This window comes from Nestor notabilis, unplaced genomic scaffold (genome assembly GCF_000696875.1).
Source record: "Nestor notabilis isolate BGI_N333 unplaced genomic scaffold, ASM69687v1 Scaffold31083, whole genome shotgun sequence".
Lineage (NCBI taxonomy): Eukaryota > Metazoa > Chordata > Aves > Psittaciformes > Psittacidae > Nestor > Nestor notabilis.
In genome coordinates, this window is record NW_009921064.1 from 1 (window position 1) to 15,896 (window position 15,896).

At 38.9% G+C, this 15,896-nt stretch overlaps 1 protein-coding gene across 1 annotated transcript; it reads right to left on the minus strand.

The window, feature by feature from the left end:
* Window positions 1-1,494: 1,494 nt before the first annotated feature.
* CFAP221 (cilia and flagella associated protein 221) lies at window positions 1,495-15,278 on the minus strand (the record flags this gene model as incomplete). Its single annotated transcript, XM_010010985.1, has 14 exons — window positions 15,140-15,278; window positions 14,578-14,678; window positions 13,500-13,586; window positions 13,299-13,394; window positions 12,709-12,809; window positions 10,250-10,353; window positions 7,988-8,147; window positions 7,190-7,313; window positions 6,992-7,103; window positions 6,664-6,772; window positions 5,992-6,079; window positions 4,429-4,518; window positions 3,029-3,124; window positions 1,495-1,585 (listed from the first exon to the last, which is right to left on the minus strand). Coding segments are annotated over exons 1-14 (1,498 nt in total), but the record flags the coding sequence as incomplete, so codon positions are not given.
* Window positions 15,279-15,896: the final 618 nt, after the last annotated feature.

The window sequence follows — 15,896 nt, forward strand, 5'->3', positions numbered from 1 at the left end:
TAAATATAAGTATACATAATTCAATATAAAAAGATAATATTTCCTAAAGACTTTAAATGCCACATCTACAAACCAGCAGGCATAATATCAAGATCTTATCATACAGACCTAATTTATCAGACAGATCTAATTTCCCCTTTTCTAAAAGGACATTAATCCTCATTTATTCCAGCATGGTCCTCTCTCTCATTCTGCTCAGCAAGACAGAGACAGGTCAGAAGGGCTCTGTTACACTAACTGATGTTATGCCTTCTTGAAACATCCCTGCAGCTCCTGCATTCTGGGAATTAAAAGTGACTACTTGCAGAAGCAGGAGAAGGCCTGATATGGAAAGATGTTTCAGCAGTTGTCAAACTGTGTGTGTACAAGGGAGTGGGAAACAAGAGACGCAAATTCTCTTCTGTCCCCAGTATATCCAACTGTGACTCCCATCCAAGGCCAATTTCCTTCTATGGCTGTTAAAAAACAAGTGACTTATCCAGGCCAGCACTTTCATTTCACTGTAAAGAAAAGTGATTTTTTTAAAGCACTTTTATGAGAAAAATGTAAGGAGGAAAACTCAAACCAGTACTGGCCAAGCCATGTATCTCATAGTTCCTACCATCTCATTTCACTGAGTTCAGATACCTTGCCTTCATCACGGTCAGGTGTCTTTCCCTCTTCCATCCTCCAGGCAACAAGCTCCTCTTATCCTATGTCTCTAACTTCTTGGGCTCCCCCTGATCTGTTTACCTACCTGTCTGTTTCTCATACAGTCCCATCTGCCTTTTCAATGTTCCTCAGGCCTGTAAGTAGAATCACAGAGTAGTTTGGATTGGAAGGAACCTTTAAAGATCACCTCCAACCCTCCTGCCATGGGCACGGACACCTTCCATTAGACCAGGTTACTCAAAGTCCTATCCAACCTGTCCTTGAACACTTCCAGTGATGGAACATCCACAACTTCTGTCCTATTATTAAGCAGATAAACTGCAAGGCTCCTAAGAAGAGTTAATCACATTTTTTTAAATCTGGTAAATAATGTGTATGAAAAATAGATGTATTTTGACTATAGCCATTTCTACCTTTTAGTAGGGCTTCTTGCAATGGGAGAAGGGGTAATGTTTTTAAACTGAAAGAGGGTAGATTCAGACTAGGTGTAAGGAAGGTATGGTTTACAATGAGGGTGGTGAAACACTGGAACAGGTTGCCCAGAGAGGTGGAGGATGCCCCATTCCTGGAGACATTCAAGGTTGGGCTGCACAGGGCTCTGAGCAACTTGATCTAGTTGAAGATGTCCCTGCTTATTGCAGGGGGGTTGGACTAGATGACCTTGAAAGGTCCCCTTCAACCTGAACCATTCTGTGATTCTATGATTCTACTTTGTCACACTGCTCTCTTTTGTTGGAAGACTCCTTTCTAAGGACTCTGTCTTTATACGTAACACACCGGACATACGCAGTACAACCTGCATAATTCACGGCCAAAATATCAACTTGTTCTTCTACTCCTTACCATACACAGAGCCTTCCTCCAAGCCTCTGGCTTCTCTTCTTAGCCCACGGAACAAAAGCAGTAAACGATTTAGCCGATTCTGTATAACAATCTGAGAGAATGATTTTAAAGTTTAACATTAAGCTGAACACTGTAAGGTTTACAGCCATAGAAATAAACACCCATTACAACTGTATTTATTCTACAGAGCTCACTTGGCCATCTCTCAGATTTTTTAACTACAGTTAGTTTTCTATTCAGGAGAGAGAAAATGGGAAAGGACAGATGTAGAATGGATCTCAACTCTAACGTGACATTCAACAAAAACAATTCAAGTTTTCATTTAGTCTTACAGGTTAATCAGACTTTTTTTAGCTAGGTCCTAATCCTTCAGCTGTGTCTATCGGCATATACAGATTCAACAGTGGGTAGATAGTTAGTTGATCAGGGCCATATGAATACTTGTGGCTTTATGAATGAGGAGAATAAGTATTAACCTGCACTGTGAAATTTGCCTGGTGCCATATATCACAATGAGGAGTCCTAGGTTTTAATTCCAGAAGGGTCCGTTTAACCACCTCCTTATTTGTGCAATACAGGAAAGAGTATTTCATTTCGGGACCTCTGTATGGAGCCTAATATTGTGAAAAGGTTGGAGAAGAATATCCAAACTGGATACTAGGAAAGTAGGAAACATCCATAGCACTTGCTACATTTAGATTTATTGGGAAAAGAGCAGTGAGATGGAAGATAATATTTAAATCCACTGAGTTATGTGATTTTGCTGGTTAATCTTTAGCTCCTGGGTTGGAAGGTCCTAGTCCAACCTCCTGCTCCAAGAAAGGTCATTGATGAGATAAGACCAGGTTGCTCAGGGTTTTATCCAGTCTGGTCTTGAAAAAATCCAAGGATTATGTAGACTGTACAACTTCTCTGGGTAATGTGCTCCAATGAATGACTGTCCTCATGGTGAAAAAGGATTTCCTTACACATGGTCTATACTTCTCTTATTTGAATTTATGCCCATTGTTTCCCCTACTCCTACCATGCACCACTCCAAAGATATGGGGTCCATCATCAAGAACTTCCTTAGAGGTGTTGGAAGGTACTGCTCCCTCCCTCCACCTTCCCTCTCCAGGCTGAGTAAGTGTCTCTTCGCAGAACGAGTGATCAGGACCCTGTCCATCTTGGTGGCTCTACACTGAACTCATTCCAGCTTATTCATGTCCTTCTTGTCCTAGGGACCCACAACTGAGCAACTATATGCATTTCAAAATATGCTCTTTTCTGCGCAGAAGTATTTTTCACTTAAAAAAATAAATCTAAATCCATTTGCATTTGCTTAGCATTGATTGCAATATTAAGCACCAGCAGGAGCACCAGCTGGATACAAAAGTTACTCCAGATCCTTATTTCCTAGTGAAGCAGGGACATATTTATTAAACTATCAAATTCCTGGCTAGCTGTGAAGACTCTTTATGTGCTGGTTTGCACGTTCTCTTATGCTATTTCCACGGGTCATGCCATATCACTGCATTCTGGTTGTTCACATTACCCTGTATGCTGCTTGTTGGAATTTCCTGAACATCCTGTGTCTGTTGTCCCAAGGGTCATTACGGAGCAGGTCAAATGTGGGATGGACACTTGGATACTGCATGGTATTAAAAAAAAAAACAAACCAAAAAAAACTGAAAAGAAAAATCACACCTTTTTCACAATTAGCCACTTCTCGGCCTGAGTCTCTACACTGTTTCTAAACACTGAAATTATGTCAAGTGAAAACATTTGAGTATTGGCATTTAACCAGAAGCCTTCACTACAGGGCTTAATGTGAGGTAATTGACAAATATTTGCAGATGCACTATGGGAACACAGAGATAACGTGGCATGGTTTGCATGCACACAAATGACAACCACATAGTATTACTTCAGTGCAATACACGGGCAGTCAGACAGTGGAAAGAATGTATTAGTTCTCTACCAAATCCACACTTCGTCTTGTATGGATGTGAAGTTGGAATAGCTGTATGGACTCAAACCATTGGCCCATCCTGACTCCAATAATGGCTGACAGTACACACATACAGAAGGGCAAAAGGCAGGAGTAAATTTAGAGTGATAATTCCTCAGACAATCTCCCCATATGTAGTGATCTCTGGCTCTGCACGTACTTGAGGAAGAGGTGATGTCTCTATATTTAATGTCTTAAATTGTTGGAATACTCTTTGAACACAAGTAAATCTTCCTGATGCATTAATCTCTTCTCCAGTTTTAAACTGACAGAAGAACATGGCATTAGAAGACACTCCAGTGTTCCTGGAGTACAGTACCTCTTAAGAGGAGGGCAGCTGCCCGACCAACATTTAGATTAGGAAGGCCCCCAGAACACCAGCTCCACACAGTCCCATGCCATGCCTCAACAAACAATTTTCAGCACATTGTAACAGATGTATATAGCAAAAGACAACTCCCACAGGTACAATGTTCCTCAAGAAGGCAGTTTGTGTTGCTACTATTCAAAGTTATCTAGTAAATAAAGCTCAAAATAATCCTAGGAAATGGATCTTAGGAAGTACCTCACACCACAGAGAAGGACAAAAAAATCTAAGCACCAGAAAGGTTCCCATCAATCTGACCTGCAGGTAAAGGTTGCAAACTTTGTGATATGTTTAACCTTACGTTTAGGCATGACAAAGCTACTCCTAAGAGAACTTTCAGAATGAAGCAACATGATTCAGGCCTGCAAATTTCCACTTGCCTCTCATATTAATTAGAATGTCAGAAGATGTGTTGCACATGTAGCACAATGCTTGCACTACTGTACTGAAAGTGGGAAATAAGACACTGACACAGAAATAGGATTATTAAGAGGGAAAATATGCAGTGCCAAATATCTGTTTGTTAGCTTACAGATGATAATAACATGTGGCAGGCAATAACAACATATGAACAAACCTGGTCCACAGGCCGGATAACACGCCTGAAAGAAACTTCTGCTTCGTTCCTTTGAAATTCCTGTTCTACGATAGGATCTCCTCTCTGGATCTGATTTATCATCAGGAAGAACAATTACATTAGAACAAAGCATCCACGGATTCTTTCCTCCCTTACAATTAGTGGAACTAATTTACGCTGTGATATTCTGGAGGTGCTTGACAAAACACAGTCCTCATTCTCTTCTAGACAGTGATTACTGCAACCCTTGAGCATGTGTGAAACAGTTTACTACTGACATTAACTTCTCTTCTTTGAGGCCCTCTCAGTGTTCAGACATGCTGGATGAATACCAGTACTTTTTTTCATTGTGCCTCTTTCACCCCAGACCTACTCACCTATTGTTTCATTTCCAACACACCATTATGTCTTAAACAAAGATTTGGCATTATTTTGCAGAGTCAAATTTCCATGATTTTCATAAACTAAGGTTTTAGTTAGTACAGTGGAAGACAGACCAGTTGAAGGTATCCAGGACAGCCACTCCCAGGCTGTATAACAGAGTGGCCATTCGAGCAAATGATGAAAGGATAATAAATACTCTGTGAAGCCTAATGACACTCAAGGTGAAAAAACTGACAGCATCAGAAAAAGTATGCCTCTATGAGAAAGTCGTGGGGGCAACTTTAAAACCAGCCAGAGATCTCCAGAGCCTCTATGGCTAACAGGTAGGTAAATAAATGTTTCTAAACAAAGTTAATATTCATCTAATTCAGTCATACATCAATCTCACAATTTAGATTCTCTTTTTACTCACTTTCTCCTTTGTTAATATTAAATATAATGTTTGAATTAATTCACTGTGCCTAATTCACTGTATAAATTAAGCTTTTACCCTATTTATAAGTAATTTTACTCCCATAAGAAGCTCCTTGGAAATCAGTGGAATATTAAAAGCTACTTGAATATCCAGGAGGCAGGATAAGAGGGACAAGCCCCACTTGTCCCTGCGGGCTGCGCCACCTGGGAAAAGTACTTCCTGCCACCACGTATTGATGCTGTCACCTCCATGGAAGATGACTTGCAATCTGGGATGACTGTAAGAAACCAAAGAGAGTGAAAATGAAGGTTCAGAAGAACAACCTGATGATTTACCTCCCCATGGCTCTGTGTGAGAGTAATGACTGTGTTTAGCTCTTTGACTAAGCCATTCAGGACATCAGCTCTTCAGAGAGGTACAATATAAACAGCAGGTTGGATCTAGCCGTGGTGCTGATAGGATTACGCTGCAATGTTGCACTGTGATGTGGCTGGGTGCAAATCTGTAAACATCTAGTCACATTTCCATTAATAACTTATCCTTCTCTGTGTATACCTCCAAGATAAAAACCACCTCAGAAATGGTGATACACAGTCATAATAAAGATATAACTGCAGTAACCTGTACAACTAGTAAGGTTTGCATTGATCTATGAAGAAAAACTGAAGATGTAGAGAACTTGATACAATTTACTAGTGTGCTGTATAATCTGAAAGTATAAGGTTTATTTAAAATTTGTAGGAAAAAAACCCAGAAAAACTAACCTTGTATTGTTCTTCTTCCCTCTGTCGGTTTTCAATAACCTCTTTCTTAAATTCCACAGAGATTGGATCTTGGCCTTTATGAACTTGCCTGCATTTACAGCAGAGGCAAGAAAAATGCTTTACTTAATGCACAGTTTGCTTTATTTAAAGGCTAACAGACTTATTCTCCTCTTCCTAAAGGGTTCAGGGATCCATAATGTTTAGCATAAAGGGCAGATCTGCAGACTGCAAATGAAACCATACTATGCTTACACACATGACTGTGTTTTGCTTTATGCCATTTGATACACGTGCAATTCTGTTCACTCCATTACACATCTTAACCCTGACTTTTTGAAAACCGTAACAAAAGCTTCTTTTGTCCTTAAGGGCACAAAATGAGATGTCTGAGAACAAGGCTAAGTGAACAACGTTTTCAGCAGGTGTCTTTCTGAACACAACCATAACACAATCAAAGACCTCATTAGGTGCTACTATGGATTACTGCTGAGACTGCACTTAGACAGAAGAGGAAAAAGAAAAAAAAGTAAACCAACAGTAACTTAGCTGTAAAACAAACCTATCAGGACATGAAATGGCAGCATTATGCACTAGTGGATATTGCATATATAATTCATAGAGGCCTTAGTTAAGCAAACCCCAGTTTTGTTAAGGTGGTTAACTAACACTTACCACTTCAGATGATTTGCTTCCTCTTCCTGAATATTTTGTTTAACTTTCAGTTGAAATAGAGTTTCTTTCATCTGTCTTGTTTTTATCCCTTCACAGTCTTGGGAAAGGACTGCAGGAATATCAGAAAGGCATATGACATCTCAAAATAGATTGAATTTTTAACTGGGAAATCCACTGTTATGATAACTGAACTCATTAAGACACAAAGCTAAGGTGAGATTTGTTACAGAAACTACAATCACATCACCACAGCAATTCTGAGGCAGAATTCCTCATCAAAAATCACAAATAATGCTACAACCAAGGTTATGCTGTTTAATTACATTACCTTCTTTCAAGTCCTTAATCCTCAATTTGCCTGGTTCCTGATTCAAAACAGTAGCTACAGCATACGGATTTGACAAGTCTGTGGGGAATCTGAGGTTCTGGTATTCAATTTCCTACAAGATACAAATTAATAGGAAGAAATACAAACAAGAAATATTTTCAGCCCAGAAAAATACTTGAAATTATTATCTGTTCACACCTTTACTTTTTGAATAGGTCTTGATCGTGGTCGACTGAATTGGTCTCTTCTCCACACCACAAATTTTCCAGCAGATGCAGCTTTTTTCTCTGGATGACTTCGTAGTTTGTCAAAATGTTCTTTTCTATGTGTCAGAAGGACAGATATTGCTCTCTTAAGTACTCTTTAAATAACATATAAGTCTATTACATGTATTTACACCCCCTTTAGATATACAAGGAGACTGGAAATGTCTCTCCCAAATTACATTTGGAAGCTAACTTTCTAATTTTCAGAGTTCACAAAAAAATAAGTGCAGCCCAAAAGACCTTATTGCTCAAAACTCCCTGTATGTTGCAAGGCCTCATCAATAAGAATAACATAGAACAGTCATAATAGAAACTGGGGATGCTCGACACTTCTTTAAGGGTATGTAATTTTCCATTATGCTCCATCCCTGGCAGTGTTCAAGCCCAGGCTGGATGGGGCTTTGAGCAACCTGATCTAGTGGAAGGTGTCCCTGCCATGGGTGTCCCTGCCAATTGGAGTTGGAACTGGATGATCTTTAAGGTCCTTTCCAACCCAAACCATTCTGTGATTCTACTGTTATGTTTATTTTGGTACAGTTTCACTTCATACAGATTAAGGGCATTCTGAGACAATGATGTAGAGGAATGGATACATGTATTAACAGTCAAATTACACAAGTGCATAGATTCAAATGCTTAAAATGATTACAACAAATGGCATGAAATCCTATTACATAGGTATCTTTTAGCACTGGGCAAAAATACTTGAAGATCAGTCAGCTACACATACGTTAGACCCAGATGTGGTGTTGATGTTCCTGTGAATACACATACATAGGGTTTTGACTTAAATTGTGAAATCCGTAACTGCATTGTCATTTGTGCTGTTCCATACGCAAGTGGGGAATATTTCACAGTTAATTCCACTTTCCCATTGCCTGGAATGATTCCTGTGATTAGAGGAGAAAAACAATGAGTCCATCTAACATGAGCCCACTTAAGTATGCTAAAATTGACTCTGGACTACATTTTTTAAAAATAGTATTTGAATGGATGGCAGTAGGCCTGGAAAAGATTTCAGGTCTCAAAGTGTCTTTCAAGAACTATCCACTGACAGATAATGGAGATATTTTGCAAAAGCAGAGATTTGACAGTAAGACTATAATATTTCCTACTATTGTGAAAATGATTGCCTGTTTATATGTAGAAATTCTTCACTTGCTTCTGCCAGTCTTAAGTCTCTGGCACATCCTGCTTTCATGAACAAAGCATTATAAATGTATTCCTCTGTCTTTTTCCAAGTTGGGGAATCAACTGGATTTGATGCATTGCCTGTCTCTACTTGGTCTTATTTCTTTATTACCTACTCCATTATTTTCTCAGCCACTTTAACCACCCTTCATACCCCTAAACATTTAGTGCAATGCCAGGATACAAGCCCTGATGCTTCTCAGCATTTTGCAACATATTTATTCAGCTCATCAGAAATACTAATTTCTCATCTCTGTAAAGTGGCCATTGCCTAGTTTTCTGCATCCTGTAGTTTTAAACATCAGTTAGTTTCATTGGGGTGTTTTGGGTTTTTGTGTATGTGTGTGGAATTTCTTATATTATTTCATCTTATCTCACATACAATGACTTGAAGAGGCGCTAAAACTTCTTAGTGCTTTTCAGGTATCACTCAGTGCCTCAGAATTCCCAGCTACCAAAGTTTCTGACTTCACTGTTACTGGGTTGATGTTTTTACTGGCATGTTTTGTTGCCCTTTCTTCCAAGAACTAAGCCAACTTAGAAAGCATGAATTAGTTCCAGCTACTTTGTCTATGACTGCAAAACCCAAAAAACTTCCTGATGAATTTTACAACTTCTCTCTTGTTTTATTCAACTGTAATATTGCTCCTTTCCTCCCTTGATACATCAAAACTTCTTCAAGCACAAAATAAGAAAGAATATTATCCTGAAAGAATGACCCCAATCAAGTAGCAGGATAGTTCATCTTTGTGAACCACACATCTGATAGAATCCAACTGCTACTTCTGAAGAATGAAAATCCATCTGACAAGACAGGGAAAACTCGTATCACTGTGCATACAGGAACAACAGCTATTTTTATTGTAGTGCATAAATAATCAAAGTTTAAATTCCAGTGTCACAAATGGTGCTAAGTGCCAGATTTAAGGTTTTTATTTATTTATTTAGATCTTTATGTATTTCCATGGAATTGACCAGAATGCCTAGGTGAATTATGCAGCCAGTTCTGCATAAACATTTTTATCAGAACACCTTGGCACTTACTTATATGCTTCTGCCAGCATCTGGCCAATGTAACAGTGATAGCACCGGACCAGCAAAGGTATGTCTGTCTCAAGACAGAGCCCTCTCCTGCATTAGGAATGAAAATAGTTGAGCATAGTGTAGGCAAAAGTCTCATCCTCTTATAAAGCCTGTACACATAGGTCTAGGCTGAATCTAACATGCACAGCCTCCCATGAAACACCTGCAGTGATGTGTTTTGTGCCTTTCACTGTAACAGCTCCTGAAGTACCAGATAAAAGTCTACCAAATTCTCACAGACCACCAGAGAAAAACAGGTATAGGGATATGTTTGATAGAGCAGAAGTCACCTTTTATTTCCTGTGCCCCCAATCAAGTAATGTGATGCATGCCTATTCCAGAAAGACAGATGTTCCTTTAATGGGGCAGGAACCAGACAGTCCTTGGGGAAAGGTGTGATAAAAAGGTGAAGGCTGGGCTTCCTGCCCCTCTCCTTTCAAAAGGCTACACTGGCAAAGAAAGAAGACAAAGCCTGGATGGACTGCCTGGGACATCCTGTATTTTGCCAGAGGTCTGCAGCTGGGCATTAACAAAAGGAACGTACCAGCCACAGAAGGCTGTTTGCCAGGAGGCTGCATATGACTCCTATTAATTATCCTGCATGTACCTGGAAACACTCTGAAGCAAAGGCTTTTACTGTACAGCACTGAATACACTGTCACAAGTAACTCTATAAATACGGGTTTAACATTTAGAATTTCAAATAAGTTCAATTTACCATATGTTGGCTGGACAGTGAAGGCTCTGTGAGGCTGAATTAAATCAATGTGAAATTCAAAATCTACTGGACAGCTGCACTGCAACGGGATAACATACTTCTTACTGAAAAGAGAGAAAGGAAGAAATAAATTAATAGAACTACAGTTGACCATCAATTACAAACTGGAAAATTATATTATACACTATATGCACTAAATTTATCTGTGCTCAGAGGGATGGGTTACTTGTTAGTGTGAGAACAGTCATTCCTTGTTGTTCCAAAATAGCAAAGTATTTCAGATCTTTCACTCAGTAAGGAAATGAGAGTTAATCTTGATTCAAATGCTGGATATTTTACATCTCAACTTACTTTCTCCTACTCATACAGAATCTGATTACAGAAAAAAATTAAAGAATTACTTTTGAGAATTATTTATGTGTGTCCTCAAACTCTTACAAACTGCAATATCTAGCAAGTATCAACAACCCAAATGAGAGCAACAGTAAGTACAGAACCAGAAATCAGTCTTTTACTACAGCCCTCCTTGTGAAAGAGGATGAGAAAACACTGTGCACTATTCAAAAGTGTTGAAAACTCCAACAGAATGACTGTATTTTAACCACTGTAGAAATAACGACACAATGGCCTGATTTTCATAAAAGTCCTTTATGTCTCACACAAGTTATGTGAGGGGTATTAGCACATATCTTTTCACGCTGTCTTGCTTTTTTATGCGTCTATTTTCATGCATCAAGTTGAAATACAAAAGCATTGGTATAATACCATCCATCATCCTACATATCAAGACCAATTTACCCAGGCTTGTTTCTGGTACTTGTAAACTGTCTGACTGAAATCTTACCCTGCTGATTCGCAAAGAATGCATGTTATAGAGTGTTCCTTTGGAAAACACATTTTGAAATGCCTGAGGAAATAAACAATAATAGCAAAGTGTGTTTTGTGCTGCTTCTGTACACCTGTTCAGGAAGAACATGCAACAGCAGACTGGAGAGGCAATTTAAGGTATAGTGCAGCTTGTACTGTAACCAAAATGCCTTAGAACTAAGACAATTATGCTGCCTGTTGCATGATGGACCTTCTGCACCTAAGGAGAAAGCTGGGTGGTAGAACACAGGCCTTATCCTACGCTTACTGGAAGTAAAAGGCAGTTTTTCCATTGATCTCAGTGGGCTATGGATTGAGCCCATAGTCCCTTGAGTTCTGCACAGTACCAAGTATTTCAGAGAGCTTTCATTTTTAGGGAAGTTTTTAATAGACCGATGATGAAATGCTGAGGTTTGAAACCATCGATTTTCTCTTCAGGAACAATTCCAAATTCCCTCAGGCATTTCTGAGCATCCCTGTTGCATTGAAATTTTTTCCCAGTATTTAAAAATGTATTTTGTACTCTGTCTAATATCTTCTCTGTATTTTGAGAGTATGAAAATTCTGTATAGTTCAGCACTTGTGAAAATCGAGGAAATAAATAGAATCACATCATGCCTCGAGGCACCCAGAAAATCAGGAGTTATGTTCGGTCCCATGAGAAAGCTGTAACATCACTTTTGTGTATTCAGTACAGTTTAGCAGATTAAGGAGGACTAGAAAAACAAATAAACAAAAAGACACAAATGTTCATTCTGCAATGCTGAGCTCATTTTTACTGAAGAATTTGCATGTTCCTTGCATGTGCTTTGCCTATTCTTATTTCTGTGCTTCAGTAAAATTCGTAAGTTGCTTCCAGCTCACAGGCTAAGAAAAAACCTAGCTGCTAAGACCTTCAGTTCCTAGATTTCACTCACATCTTTACAGTGACACATATCACCATAATTACAACTAATAGAGTCAATATATTACAGAACTAGATCCTAATCAACAGGATTTCCCTTCTCCTTTTCCCCTTCCCCAGTTCCTATTAGAAATCACTACGATTACTTCGTGAGAACAGTCAATGTTACATCAATGCAACAGAGAGTAAGACGAAATCTATGCTATTTAGAGCTCCACATCAGAATACCACTTCAACTGTTTTTGAACAGAAGAAGCAAATCTAAAGACTGATCAACATCTGGACTGAGGTTAGCTATTTGCCATCACTTACACCTACCATAACTTCATTTCCAGAGTACTTCATCTTGAAAGGAAGATCCATTCACTTATTAATGCGGAAAGGACATAGCACTTGGGAGTGGACAGGTTACAAACAGCAGCCATATTGCTTCACATATGATGAGTGAAGTAAGCCAGCACCAATTTAGACTTACTGATACCCCAGTTACATCTTTGTGTATGTTTAGCTTGCACAGCGTTTACTTTCCTGTGAACATGTGCCTGAAACTATTCATATACAGAATTATTTTGCAGTCCAGATGGTAGCTGACTTCCTTAAAGCTTCCAATACATTAAGTTGTACGAACAGAGAAAAAGGAGATTTTTCAGATTTCGTGCATGTGGACAGATGACTGTCCTTAACTCACCTTTGACCAACTGGAACATCAGACAGATTTATAAATGATGGAAATTCTACAACATTCATAGCAGGGTAAGCATGCACAGGAACAACTAATGTATCATCCCCCTGGGGAAAAATAAAAATAAAAAAAGAGGTAAATACTTATTTCTTACAATGAATAAACATTATGGAAAGAAAATGCTTTTGTAGCAGTTGGCCAGTAAGCGGGCACAAAACATCTTTGAGCTCATCACTGTGTTGCTCCTCAAGATATTGATATTCTACCTGCTTTCAGAATCCATCTGTATTTCTGTATTTTCAGCAGCTCTCTAGAGCTCCTGAAAGCCTGTTCAGCTAAGACATTACACCAGTGTGGCACAAAGACTGACCTACTGGCAAAGAATAACAGAATAAGGAAGATATTCCACCCACAGCTTCGGGATGTTTACAGAGAGAAAAATTTTAAATGCTTAAAATTAAATACTCCAATCCAGACTTACTCTGAGTAAATCCATGCAGCTCTAGGAGATTAACTGTACCTTTACTTTGTCATCATGTCCTAATAGTTGTTTCTTTCCATTACAACTGTATATATATTTTATAATAAATCCTCACCTGACAGTGAATTCGGATGCAGTCATAGTAGTACCGCCACTCATCAGGACAAAAGTCAACAGTAATCACATATGACAAGCCAGGGACAAGCCGGTGCTAGAAAATCACCCAAAATAAGACAGAAGACATGTAATAGCTGCTTATATGACACAAAACCAGTGCTGCATGCAAAGAGCAGTGTGAAGGCTTTCTGACACTTACTGTTTTGTTGTATTTGATCTGAAAATACTTTGTCTGAGGTGGTATTATGTGAAGGCTTATTACATCAACAGAAGTATTTATTAGCTTCTGTAGAACAAAAGAAAACAAACCACAAAACACTTTACAAGAGGTCAATTGAGAATGTCAACTGTACTTTTTGTAAAGCCACACATAGCAAAGAAGTAATAATTTTTACTTTAGTAGAAATAATTCTGAATATGCTCTGAATTTAAAAGAAAATTACATAAACCTTGCATCCTGCTTTTTTAGTCTTTGGAACCAAGTCACAATTCCTTACCTAGGAATAACAGTCTTGCTAAAGACAATGCTGATGTTGAATCAAATTCTGGTCCTGTTTCGCTTATGTGCAAAATGAACAAAAAATTAAACAACCTGTTGACTTCACTTCTACAGAGGTCTGAAACAACAGAAATTTTGTAATATTCCATGGTTTTGTTTTGGATTACATAGCAACAAACTGTTGGATGGTGTCAGTTCAGCCTGTAAAGCCTCCTGCATCCTGATTATTTTCATTATACCTGGAGAACCTAGTCCACCATAATCGCCCAACCTCTGCCTCAAAACACTCACAACATGAAAAAAAAAAGGCAGTCAAAGAGAAAGCAGAGAGAAGAAAAGGAAATACCCAAACTAGGAAAGGTAATCAAACCCATGCACTGTTTCTTCCCTTAGATTAAATTGCTCTTGGCAGAAGACCAGAAGTGCTTTCAAAATTTTCCCACCAGTGAACAGGTTTGCAGACACAGTGACAATTCAAGTACATTTTGAGAGCAGTCTCTTACAGAGTTCAAGCATGAATCATTCAACAGTGATGTGCAAGTCACATTCACTAACAGTACTTGCAGACACAGGAAGCAGAAAGGTAAAACAGAGAAAGGTAAAGGACAGTGATATACACAGCATGGTACTCATCTATTTTGTTACTGCAGGGCCGCTCATTTTAAGTGCTGCTTTTTCGAGCAGTCTAGAGAGCAAAAGGCCTCACAACCACAAGCAGTCTACTCAGCTTCTGTTATCCTTTTATAAGCCCCAAGAGGATCCCTGCTCGGACACTTACCAGTGTCTGTTGGTGATGTCTTCCAACTTCATACCCTCCATAGTGCAGCACAGCAGGCTCAGCCTGTACAACTTTGCTCCTGTGACGTTCTGAATAAATCTCTACAGAGATAGAAAATAAAACAAGGGAAAAGGAGACCAGATGAAACACATATGATGATTGTTACTTATGTTGATTAAGTATTTTATGCTGCAACCAATGTATTATAGAGGAAAAAAAAAAAGAGACAGATTATTTCTCCTGTAAGCAGGCATGACTCTTTATATGGAAAGTTAGGGCAGCATCTATTACCCCAGCAGAACCATGATTCTGTCGCCAGTTTCCTCCTGGAATCATGGCTTCAGTAAGCCACCTCAAAATGTTAGGGTGTGCCAGAATCCTCACAGCACTATTTCTTTCTTTCTAGTCTTTCTGATTATCTCTCCTATGATTTGGGCTCACAGGAAGACACAATTTAAGCAGCAGGGTGGAAGTTTTGCCTATGAGTTACAAAAAAACCTAATAATAATGAAGTGCCTCCTTGAATTGCTCCAAGATTGGGCAACAGAAAGCTGAAACTTACTTGTTTCCAGCAGGTGATTGGGAACAGCACATCTTTTTTTAGGTTCCTCCACTAGGCTGTCCAGAAGGACACTGGGTATTTTCTTGAAGGATTTCTCAGCAGTCGTGATTTCTGTTGAGGCTGACTGAACTACATCCATGTTGGACAGAAATGGAGTCAGTATCCTCAGCACCTGGAGTCAAATCAAAATAACATAATGATCAAAATGTCTTCCCTTGCACTGGTAACATCTGTTACCTAAAACTGCCTAAAAACATTTAGGATAGGGAGTTACTTTTTCCCTATTGAAATAGATTTCTCTGTGCGTACTAAGTACTAAGACTGAGTGATTCCATGAAACATTGCTCCCACAGCAAGCCCTAGTGCTTTGGGCATGTTCATCTGTTCTAAGGCTTATCAGGGACATTTGCCTTTCAGGACTGTGTAAAACATCTCTCTCTTCCTTCACATCTCCCAGCACAGTAAAGGAGACAAGGTTCTTCTGGTAATTCTGATATCCAACTGATTTCTGCAGAAATATTCTTCCAATCTCTCATGAGTGTTTGGGTTGTGAACTTACAGATTAATTTTTAAATATTAATATGAGGGATAAGAATATTGGCATTAGAATCTTTTGTTTGGACAGCATCATCTGGGTTATTTAATGAAGATAACTGTAAATCCAGAAGGCCACGGGTGTTATAGAACCTGTGTTAAGTAAGCACAGTTATCAGAACATAAACTTCTCTAATGACAAGTGCAAATATGCAATAAGGAC